General features: G+C 36.5%; 1 protein-coding gene and 1 long non-coding RNA gene across 7 annotated transcripts in view; one reads left to right on the forward strand and one right to left on the reverse strand.

Moving 5' to 3' along the window:
- The window catches only part of LOC144612773 (uncharacterized), a 64,435-nt gene extending 57,232 nt beyond the window's left edge, over positions 1 to 7,203 (forward strand). The window contains exons 3-4 of the long non-coding RNA XR_013549821.2: positions 5,167 to 5,210; positions 6,954 to 7,203. This is a non-coding gene — a long non-coding RNA (uncharacterized LOC144612773). The remainder of the gene's footprint in view (positions 1 to 5,166; positions 5,211 to 6,953) is intronic.
- RNF13 (ring finger protein 13) overlaps positions 1 to 12,161 on the reverse strand; it is a 163,056-nt gene that overhangs the window by 60,339 nt on the left and 90,556 nt on the right. For 4 of the 6 annotated variants that reach the window (XM_060638929.2, XM_060638931.2, XM_060638928.2 and 1 more), the window contains 2 exons: positions 7,226 to 7,313; positions 319 to 409 (listed from right to left, as the gene is read on the reverse strand). In XM_060638929.2, coding sequence (XP_060494912.1) covers positions 319 to 409; positions 7,226 to 7,313 — 179 coding nt within the window. Of the gene's footprint in view, positions 1 to 318; positions 410 to 7,215; positions 7,314 to 12,161 lie in introns of all 6 variants that reach the window. The other 2 variants (XM_060638934.2, XM_060638932.2) reach the window with 1 other exon arrangement.

Consider the following 12,161-nt stretch of genomic DNA (forward strand, 5'->3'; position numbering starts at 1 on the left):
CTACAAATGTCTAATGATAAATATAAATCACATTGTTTCTAAATACCAATGGTTTGATTAAATGATAAGAGGGAAAGTTTTATCTTTTTAGCAACATGAGTACCTTAGGCTCTCTAGAGTGAGCAAATTTTCAATATATAATAATGCACAGAGAAATTATTATAATAAAGTCTTATAATCATTATGACTTAAGAGAGAACTTAATTTAGCACAATAGAGTTCATTTTAAAACACACCTTGGTTATAACTAACATAGTTCTACCCTAATATAAAGGAGAATTTTAAGCTACATGATTATTTTTCATATCCATTACTTACCCTTTTTCATATGTGAATTCATCTTTCAGGGAATTAGCTGATGACTCCCCAATAAAGACAGATGGAATGTCAATTTTCTTTAGCACATCAACTGTATAAAATAATAATAAAATTATTCTTAAAAGCCCATACTCAGTGTACAATCAACTTTACTTTCTTCATAATAGCAGCAAACATAACTGGAAACAACTACAATAAATTCAAATTGGTCGATATTCCTGATTGCAGATTTATACCATCATCAATCTCAGTGGTTGAGAAATACTATTACATTTGCAATAACAAAAGCTAACATTCTGCATACATACATTACCTACTACCTCAATAGTCCCATGAAGATTGGGATAATCATTTTTAATATTTCCTTTCAATTTATTCCTCTTTAGACACAATTAACTCTTACAAAAGGAAGAAAATATTTTAAGTTTTCTTTCCACAAATAATTCCTAAATGAAAAAGTAAAAAAGCTTTTTTTACATACCCATTCCCAGGAGAGGTATAGGCCAAAAAATGTAAGAAAAGACCACTTTACAAAAGTCTCAAAAATGACACCACACATCTATGACTTTCCAGAGTGAAGGGCTGACAGGAGTTGAGAAAGGGCATAAAATAGGAAAGCTGGGTAAATTTCTACTTCCTCCTAAGCCTGGAGTTCACTGGAAAGCTTTGTTTTGTTTGGTGTGTTAACAAACTGGACTCATACCTATATTGCAAAACCAAAATCAAATGCCAACGGAAGAGAAGTTTGAAAAATTACCCATTACTCAGGAAGATCCTCTTAAAGTTACAACAGAAAAAGCAGTCTTATTTTTAGCTGTGAGTTAATTTAACAAATCTGGCTTTAGAGAAAGTCCATTTGTTTCCATTACATTTTCACAATAACTTTGTTCTACATTTCCTTTAAAAAAACACACACACATTTGTTATTTATTTTAAAAAGGGGCGGGGGGGAGGACACCAGAAGAAAACCAAAACCAACTATAATCCTTCCCACCTAAAGACAAAGGTTCTATTTGAAGTGATAAAGTTCTATAAGTTTCAACAAGTACATTTTTCACTCCTAGATTATTGTTTTATGCAAATATAGTCATTTGCTCCACACATTCCCATTCTCTCTCTCTCTCTCTCTCTCTCTCTCTCTCTCTCTTTTTCACATACACATACCCATATAAGCCCCAGGAGGGTAGGAACCCAAATGGTTGATAAAGGAATATTTAATCACTATTTTTATATCAGTGGGATCAATAAAAATTTTATTTTTTTGTATCAATGGGATCATATAATAATGGAAAAAAGTATAAGCTTTTTTTCACTCAATGATACACCTCAGATATCCTGTCATGTCAATAATTATTAGAAGTGATATAACTTCTTTGAGTTATCATATCTAAAGAGATATAAAAAGTTCCTCCTTTTAGTCAGAAGAAGAGGGGAAATGTATGCAAATATGAATAGCCATCTTGGAGACTTTGCAACATTATTTATCTACAGAAAACAAAACCATAACATGTTCTAGTTCACAAAATACTTTTAAAAACACTGAATTTTAATTCTAATCCACAAAACAATCCTGAAGTATACATTGCAGATAGTATTATCATGGTATCATAGACAAATGATAATTTAAATGGCCAGCCCCAACCTCTCCAGATTCATATATCCAATTGCCTGTTCAATATCTCCACTTGATTAGCTAATAGGTGTTTCAAACAATGTTTCTCGAACAGAACTCTCAAAGTCTCTTTCCTTTCAATCAGCTCTACTCCTACCTAGTCCTTTTCATCTGGGTAAACAACATTTGGTATTCACCTAGTTTCTCAGGCTGAGCATCTTGGAATCATTCTTGACTCCTCCCTTTCCCTATTCCTTCTATCAAATCCTATCAACTTCAAAATACATCCATAATTCTATCACCTCTTATCAGTCACTTCTAATACTCCAGATCACCATCACCTCTGGCAACATTCTGACTGGTCTCTTCCTAGGCACTCCTGCCCACCTTTCACCTTCAATCTGTTCTCCAAAGAGATCCAAAGTGATCCTTTTAAAATAAAAGATCAGGGGCTGAATGGCTCAGTGTCCGACTTAGGCTTACCTCATGATCTCAGGGCTGGTAGCTGGTGAGCCTGCATCAGGCTCTGTGCTGACAACTCAGTCTGGAGTCTGCTTCAGATTCTGTCTGTCTTTCTGTGCCCCTCCCCTGCTCACGCACTGTCTGTCTCTGTCTCTGTCTCTCTCCCCTGTCTCTCTCTCTCTAATACAAGTAAACACACACACACACATAAATAATTTTTTAAATGCTTTATAAAGTAAAAGATCACTTCAAACCTCTGTTTAAAAGGTACACAGAACAAATTCCGAAGTTCTATAAATACCCCCTCTCTAACCTCATCCTCTGCCATTCTCTCTGCCTTGTTCACTCTACTCCAGCCAAGGTGGCTTTCTGCCACATCTTGAAAACACCAAAGATGCTTTATCTTTAAGCTTTGCATTTTCTTGCTGTTCCCTTTCCTTGGAACACTACTCCAGAAATCTGCATGGCTCAGCCTCTCACTGTAGACCTAATGCAAATGTCAAAGCCTCATAAAAGCCTTGTCCGACCACCCTATCTAAAACGGCCACTCTCTAGTCCTTGCCGTGCTACAACCCTTCAGCCTGACAGGATTTTCTTTAAAGCACTTATCACTACTTGACATGCAGCATATCTCTTTGATTTTGTGTTCATTTCCTCTCTCCCACCCTAGAATGTAATAACAGCAGTAATGATAACGGCTGAATAACCACTAAAGGTTTATTATTTTGCTGCTATTATATAATTTATAATGAATATACAATAATATAATTATTAGGTAATAGCTAAGTAACCACTACATGATTGCTAAAAAGCAGGAGTCTTCTAGATGGTTTATACATCTGAATTCATTCAATCTTCAACAACAACCCAATGAGTGAAGTACTGTTATCATTCCCATTTTACAGATCAAAGAAGTGAGGGACAGAGATGTAAAGTAACATACGCAAGATTGCATAGCTAGAAGGTAGTCCAGCTGCAGTTCAAACCCTGGCAGGCAGTACCCAGAAGCCACACTGTTAAATGCTGCATTCTGCTACATCAATGAAACATATGAGAGCAGAGCCTTAAACTGTATTATTCCCTGCTGTAGTCACAGTGCCTAAAACAATACCTGAGGAGTACACTGTCAAAAACTACTTGTTGAAGGAAGACAGCAAGGAAAAGAGGAGAAGAAACAAACTCGGACATATTGATAACTTGCCCTGGTAATATAATTAGGAATTTGCAAAGCCAAGACTCAAACTTGAGGCTCTGCCTCCTAACCTAGGCTCTTGCAACTCTGCCATGGCATGGGTTTTCTCATATGCCTGCTTTTATATGATCTTCACTACCTTGTCAGGTCAAATAAGAATTAAAATTATTCACACTTTTACAGAGGAAAGTAAAGGGTTTAAAAGGTTAAGGTAACTTTCCCAAAGGCACAGGCTAGTTCACATATCAACTAACCTAGAAGAATAAATCCCGCTTCTGTGATTGGGTGTTTTCCCCATCACATTCTGCCTCCTCCTAACAGTGACAAACGTATTGGCTCCACTGAGCGAACCCATCCTATGTTCTAGCTGAAATAAAAACAAATTCTTTGTGTGAAATGTCTGTAGCAAGGGGCTTTTAAAACTTCCTTTTGTTTTTAGATACTAGAATGTCTGCTCTTAGGAGAACATGTGCAATATTCTTTGTGGCTACAGACTAAGCCTTTAAAAGGGGGGACAGATACATATCCTCTTTTTTTGGGTAACATTTATTTATTTTTGAGAGACAGAGCACAAGTTGGGGAGGGGCAGAGAGAGAGAGGGAGACACGGAATCCGAAGCAGGCTCCAGGCTCTGAACTGTCAGTCAGCACAGAACCCGATGTGGGGCTCAAACCCATGAACCACAAGATCGTGACCTGAGCCCAAGCTGGATGCTTAACCAACTGAGCCACCCAGGCGCCCTGATACATGTCCCTTTTAATGAAGCCATGCTTTCCTTTCCTCTACTAAGTAATAGCAAAGATGAAAGTGGTAAAGGTCTTTTTTACAACATTTGTTTTTGGATATATGAAATGTCCAAAACACACATTCCCAAGGATGGAACAAAATAAATTCAAGCAATAAAGTCAAGAACCAAAATTCTGACCAATCTTTGATATATAATAGCTCAGGTGGAACATTTCCATGGCAACAGCAAGATTACTTGGTTATGTGCTACTTTTAACATTTAGCACATTTTTCCTTAGGAACTGGCATGATTACCACAAAAAAGTTTACGGTAGTACAAAGGGAAAAACAGGTGTTATCAGTTAAGCATCCAACTTTGGCTCAGGTCATGATCTCACAGTTCCTGAGTTGGAGCCCCGCGACGGCCTCTGTGCTGACAGCTCAGAGCCTGGAGCCTGTTTTGGATTCTGTGTCTCCCTCTCTCTCTTTCTCTGCCCCTCCCTGTCTCACAATGTCTCTTTCTCAAAAATAAATAAATATTTTTACAAAAATTAATAAAAAAAAAAAAAGAAAACCTGTAAAAAGACTAAATAGTTTACAAATATTAATCTGTTTAACCCAAACAAGACCTTAAGCAGGTCTTCAGGACTCATAAACACTAGGCTCAGGACTTTAGCAAAACACACAAAGAGTAAGTCCCTTGCTCAAAGCTATATAGCTAATACAAATGGAAGCTTCATGATGTGAATTTAAATTCATACCTATTTCTGGAGTATTTATGCTTTACATTTTGCTAGCAAAATATACAGGTAACAAAAGCTACTGACCTGGTTTTTGTTTTTTGTTTTGTTTTAAGGAGAAGAACATTGTGTCAAATCTGCAGTGCCAACAGTTTATTTGGTAAGTAAATTACCTTCATCAATTCCTTTAATTCTCAAGCAGTGACTATCAAATGTTTTGTGAAATGCTAGAATCTCTTAAGAGTTCTTCATGCATTATAATGATTTAATCAGCTAGGATATTAAATAATAATTTTAAATATATATAGAAATTAATGAAGGAACTTATTACCAAGTTTTACTTTTTTTCCTAATGTTTACTTATTTTTGAGACAGAGATTGACAGAGCATTAGTAGTAGAGGCACAGGGAGAGAGGTAGACACAGAATCCGAAGTAGGCTCCAGGCTCTGAGCTATCAGCACAGAGCCCAACACAAGGCTCAAACTCATGAACCATGAGATCATGACCTGAGCCGAAGTTGGGCGCTCAACTGACTGAGCTACCCACATGCCCCACCAAGTTTTACTTTCTAGAAATTGTAGCTTTTGCCTCAGATTACCAGGGGTAAGAAGGAAGAGGGTTCTACTCAAACAATAACAACAAATACTATCTTAAGCTATAAAAATATTTTTTTAGTCAAGGACTCCAAAAATAGATTCCTATTAAGGATCTAATTATTTAAAGTCTTAAAGATATTCCAACGTAGGATATCAGTCCATAGCTTTATGTCTGCTCTTTGCTCCAAGCTCTTTCTTGCATATGAGACTCAATGGCATTTAGTAGCCAGAGGTATTATGGTTATGTGCTAGAAGAAAAACAAAAATAAAATACTTAATCATGAATGTTGGCGGTGTGTTTTGGGTTTTGAACCCAATTTCCAATGTGTATGTGGGGGCTCTTCCCCACACCATCAAACAACTCAACTCAATTCTGACATTATCTACCTGGAGATAGCATCTGATTCCACAGGTTAAAGATTTAGTCTCACAAAAAGCCCCCACCCATTCAGACACCAGTTGTAAGTCCAGATTATCATCTGTGCTTTTGATCTACCGATTAGAGGTTCCAGTGACAACCCCTTCCTTGGGTCTAATGAATTTGTTAGAGTGCCTCATGGAGCCCAGAGAAATTATCTACTTACTAGATAGCAGTTTATTATGAAAGAATGTAATTCAGGAAGAGCCACATGGAAGAAATGCATAGGGCAAGGTATGTGAGAAGGGTACACTCTTCCAGGCATGGAACTCTCCCCAAATCTCCACATGTTTACCAACCTAGATGCTCTCTGAACCCTGTCGTTTTGGGTTTTATGGAGGCTTCATTACACAGACATGACTGATTAAACCATTGGCCACTGGAGATCTATTCAACCTCCAGTCCCTTGCCTCTCCCCAGAGATCAGAGAGATGGGACTGAGAGCTCCAATTCTCTCATCAAATGGTTGGTTTTCCAGCCTACCAGGCACCCTCCTTAGGTGGAGTCCAAAAGTCATGTCATTAACATAACAAAAGATACCTTTATCACTCTCACCAAATTAAGTGAAAGCATACAGCTTAAAAATCTCAGATTAAAGCCAGTTATTTGGTTAAAATTGGCTCATTTTCCCTACAAGATAATATTTAGTCGAGAATAAGGGAAAACATTCCTATTTTGAATAAAAAGCTATAGGCATGTCACTGTATATTAAGAAACTAATAACCAACTTATTGTAAGTTGTGTAAGAAAGCCCAAGTATGTAGCTTTGAAATTTTACAAGAATGTAGCAGCTACTTAGTATATCCACTTAATATTGTGAATCTCTAAATAAATCACAAAAATCCTTCTATGGAAGCCTTAACTCAGCATGTTTATCTCTATTTAAAGCTTTGGTTTTCCTTTGGTTTTTGCCAAAATATCAACACATCTTCTACAATGAAACACAAAGGTAAAAGAAAATGAAACAACTATTTGGAAAAGAACAAGTCAAGTTCACTTCAATATGAATAAAACTGTCCCAACAGGGTTAAGATGAGAGTTACTTTTCTGATAGAAAAGAAATTTGCTTTTTGAACAGAAAATGTGAAGAAAAAAATCTTAAGTTTTAGTTTCAAAAGATCTGTCAAACAGGAGAGAAGAAAAGTGATACCTGTACTTACTGTCGTTGGATCCCATGCTAATGAGGTCATCAGAGTCAACATTGTGAACTATGGCTGCTTTGTATCCTGCTCTCTGTGCATTTAAAACCTGCAGGTCAGAAAAACAATCATGATAGGAGGAAGAGAGTGCATTGTCATACAGTCACTCAACTTCAACATAAATTAGCAAGTCTGTACCATGTGTCTAGGACTAGATTATGTATCTATGTAAGAATGGATCTCAAATATGTTCTTGAAATAGAACATGTTTTACAATTGATTATCAATGACTTTAGACATCTTCTTGACTTCGTTAATGGCACTAAATGAATGAGAAACAAATAAAAAACAGAGATACAAGCTCAAATACTAGAAAGATCCAAAGCAATAAACCTGTCTAGTGCTAATACGTAGAGACTTGCTATGCTCAGGCTCCAGAGTCATCAGCCCTTGAGCATTGAAATCGACCTCTGCTGCTTACTAGTGGGATAAACTTGGACAAATTATTTTTCCTCATGTGGATTAATCAGAATAATTTTATCCTACCACTGAAAAAAAAAAAAAAAACAACCAATCTTCAGGAGATAAGATTGCCTTGAGGAATCAATATTTTATTCATCTTTACAGCCTCTATAGCACCTGCAAAATAGCCTCACAGAATAGGCACTCACTAAACATTACTTGAATGAGTAAATGTATAAAATATACGCTCTAATTAATAGCCCACATTTTAACATTACAAACACAAGAGAGGAAATTAGGCAGAGCTCTTTTTTTTAAGCTTATTTATTTATTTTGGGGGGGGGGGGGGAGAATGCGCATTCATGAGCAGACGAAGAGCAGAGAGGCAGAGAGAGAATCCCAAGCAGACACCATGCTGTCAGCACAGAGCCTAAAGCAGGGTTCGATCCCAAGAACTATGAGATCATGACCTGACCTAACTCGAGAGTCTGAGCCATCTTAGTACCCCAAGCAGAGACAGTTTAAGAAACTAATTAAAATAGCATAAACAGTTCACCAACACAGGTAGTACTGCTCTAACGTTAGGAATACAGCAAGAAAATTAACCAGCCGACAAAACTGTTACAAGGAATGTTCTGTGGTCCTGCAAGAAAATGTCAATAATAAGAAAGGTTTTTTTTGTTTGTTTGTGTCCATTTTTAAGCAGATTTTGTTACCCAATTAAAATTGAGAAAATGCTAGCTTTAAAGCTTCTTCCCCATAGATACTGCCGCTGTTTCAAGGGGAAAGAAAAATACTCTTAGGAAAGATTATTAGTTTCTAAATCTTATTTCTTATTTACTACTTATATATTAATCTATTCATTATATTACCATAGCAGGCAAGACTTCATGTAGATTTCACTTAAACAAAAGTAGAGTTGGCTGGGGTTGCTATTAGTTTATTTGATGCTTCAATGGCCATTTTAACTGTTCCCCAAAAGCTAGCCAAGTAACTGAGGAGAAATGTTTCTTGCACACATCCAAGAACAACTGTTCCCAGAGATACAATTTAAGAAATATAAAATTCATATCAAAAGCTGTTCTTTTCTAATAAAAAAACAAGTTTGGCTTTCTTTTTAAAGCCAATTAATGCACACAGTCATTGAAATTGCATGTATTAGCTTGTTTCTCTGCAAAATATATATTTGTGAGCAAAGATACAACATGATAGGACACGCAGAAAAGAGGTCTCAGGAACCATGATAAAGAGTAAAAAAGGGGGCGCCTGGGTGGCTCAGTCGGTTGAGCATCTGACTTTGGTTCAGGTTATGGTCTTCCTGTTCATGCATGGGTTTGAGCCCTGCATTGGGTTCTGCACTGGCAGCGGGGAGCCTCCTTGGGATTCTCTCTCTCTCCCTCTCTCTCTGCTCCTCCCTCCTCAATAAATAAATAAACATTTAAAAAAAAAAAAAAAGCTTCTCTGTTAAAAAAAAAAAAGAGTAAAAGAAGTTCAACTCAGTAAGTATTTGAGTTCACATAATAAAACTACATAAGGTACTGTGCGACACAATGCAGAACTCAAAAGGTGAATCAGAAACCATCACTATCCTCAAAGAGATCTCAATACTCACGGATATCCAAACAGGTCAAGTATTTTCTTGCCTCTCTATCTTCTCACACTATTATCTCTGCTAGGAATAAGGTTTTGTCTTCTGAATCAGGCCTTAAAATTCCATGATTTCCATGAAGCCTGCCTGTTCAATGCCCTATTCTGCATGTTTTTTTTCAAGCACCCACATAATTCCTCCCCGCTTAGAGTATTTATATAAATTTTTTTACATTTTTCTTAAAGATCTTATATAGTGCCTTACATTATATTTACATATACATGTACTATCCCATTTTGAAAAAAACCCTTCATGGGGTCCTTAAATTTCCGTGTGAACTTTTGCGGTTAGAAGGGACAAAGCAATCATCAATTTTACAAAAGGTTTTCTGACCCTCAAATTGTTAAGAACCACCAAAATAAATTATTGGATTTACAACAATCTGCTATATGTATAACTAAATCTAGTCATTAGGTTCTTAAAATTGCATGGAGCAAATGAGGAGAAATGTTTCTTTCACACATTCAAAATGCAATTGTTTCCATAAATACAGTATTATATCAATATCAAAAGCTGTTCTCTGCTAACAAAATAATAAAATTCCTGAAACAGAAAACTTAGAAAACTACTAAAATGCGGAGGAATTTTGAACGTACAAGTGTGAATTCCAAAAAATAGAAACATGTTTCCCCAAGGCTTTTGTTATTGTTTTTATTTATCTCTAAAATAAAGTATTAAAATTAAATCAAGAAACATATTACATATGGAACCACAGACTTATGAATACAAACAAGGAAAATACATCCATGTTTATGAACCTCAAAACTCATGCGTCAGTCAAATTACATTACATTTTTAACTAAGCAGCAGCTGGTATTTTTAAGAACACAAGGCAAAAAATAAAACCTAAATCATTTAGTAAACATGTGCAAAGTTTCACATTCATAAAATGCAACCTCAAACACATGGTGTCAGATGGAGGCAAAGGACTCAAAGATTCATGAATAAAAAGCATGCACGGTGAACAAACCTAAATTCCAAGAGACATCAAAACTGAGAATTTCAGTCAAAAGCCTTCTGAATTGTATTGCCAATCTGCCTTTTTAAGAAGACTGATTGATCAGAGCTGTTAAGCTGAAATTGTGGTGAATACTGTAAATATTTTACATCCAATCAACAAACTAGCTGCAACTAAATTATGATGGCCAGGTGGCACCTACCCAAGAGTTTTGAAGAAATATGGGACTGCTGACTTGTTATTATAAGTAGCCAGTATGTCAGAAGATAGCAGACTGCCAATGGAAGAGCCTTCAATAAGACAGGTTCTAAAAAAGGAACCCTGGAGGGGCACCTGGGTGGCTCGGTTGGTTAAGCGTCCATCTTTTGATTTCAGTTCAGGTTACGGTCTCACAGCTCATGAGAGTGAGCTGCATGTCAGGCTCTGCACTGACAGCGTGGAACCTGCTAGGGATTCTCTCTCTCTCCCTCTCTGCCCCCCAACCCCACTCTCAAAATAAATAAATAAGAGGAACCCTGGAAATGACACAACAGTCCATCTTATTTCCAGACTGGACAAATTTGTAATACTGACACTAATAAAATAAGCCTTGTAAGAAGAATTGATTGAGCTGTCAAGATCATAGGTAGAGATCTTTTATGGGACACAAAGGCTTGAGAAGTTGGGGGAAACTGTTGATGGAATACACATAACAGGCTGCAGACCAAAAGCTATAATCAATAAAGGAAACCTCTATATGCTAGTGCTTTATATATACTATCTCTAATACCTAACACAACTCTACATAGTATTTTGGAAATGAGGAGAAATAGGTAAATGAAACTGCCCTAAGATCAAATTTAGGCAGAGCTGAGATGTGAATATACTTTTTTCTGATTACACAGAGAAGCATGGGATTTCCAATGATTCGGGAGGAGAAACAGAACAATTAATCTCACTTAACATTTTACAAATGTCTGGGAAGAGGAAGTAAACTAAGAAAGCATCAAGACTCAGACACCATGATTGTAAAATCGTGTGGGCCAAATAAAAAAGTGCTAAAATATTGTAATAGAGTTTGTGGAAACATAGAGGGGGAAAAAGGTGTAGGCTGAAACACCTATGGCAGATTTTATGGGACTGTATGACACTTTAATAAAGAGAGAAGATTTGAGCTAACAGTAGAAAAGAGTTGGGGGAAATTTCTCATATGAAAGAAAAGAAAAATAACAGAAGTCAGCATCTAGCAAAGCCTATTAAAAACAAAACAAAATAAAACACAGAGTTGACATTACTAAACAAAGAAGAATGTCACTGAAAGGAAGAGCAGCAGAGGAATTAAAATTATAAACTCTTGGAACGAGATTACCAGGCTTCAAATTCTAACTCTGTCATATGCGAGCTGTACAAACTTAGACAACCAAGCACTTAAAATAGTGCTTAAACAGCACCTGGCACATATTAAGTAAGTGCTAGCTATGATTATTGTCATTACTATTGATTTTTACTGTTGCTCTAGGAGACTCAGAGGTGAGAAGAGAGAAAAAAAGGGGACAGATTGTGTAGTACCTTAAAGACCATTCAGAAAAACAGATAAGGGGTCTACTCTGTCAAGCGTTTACATAAGGCAAGTGAATAAGGGGTTGACATGGCTAAGGCAGTATTTTAGAACAATTTGGTATACTGAGATTGATCCGGAAAGGAAAAACTGAAGACTCAGGGCTGCTGTGACAAGGCAGAATAATAGAATGATGGAAATGATATGAAAGAAAATAGAATGATGGCAATGATATGAATGAATGCTATCTTTTATTCCTCTTCATAAACTAATTTTTGAACCTAGGAAACTTGGGGGACACACTTAACCAAAAATAGGAAAGCTGATAAGTGCAGGTTGTTTTCATAAGGAC

This window comes from Panthera onca, chromosome C2 (assembly GCF_046562875.1).
Source record: "Panthera onca isolate mPanOnc1 chromosome C2, mPanOnc1 haplotype 2, whole genome shotgun sequence".
Lineage (NCBI taxonomy): Eukaryota > Metazoa > Chordata > Mammalia > Carnivora > Felidae > Panthera > Panthera onca.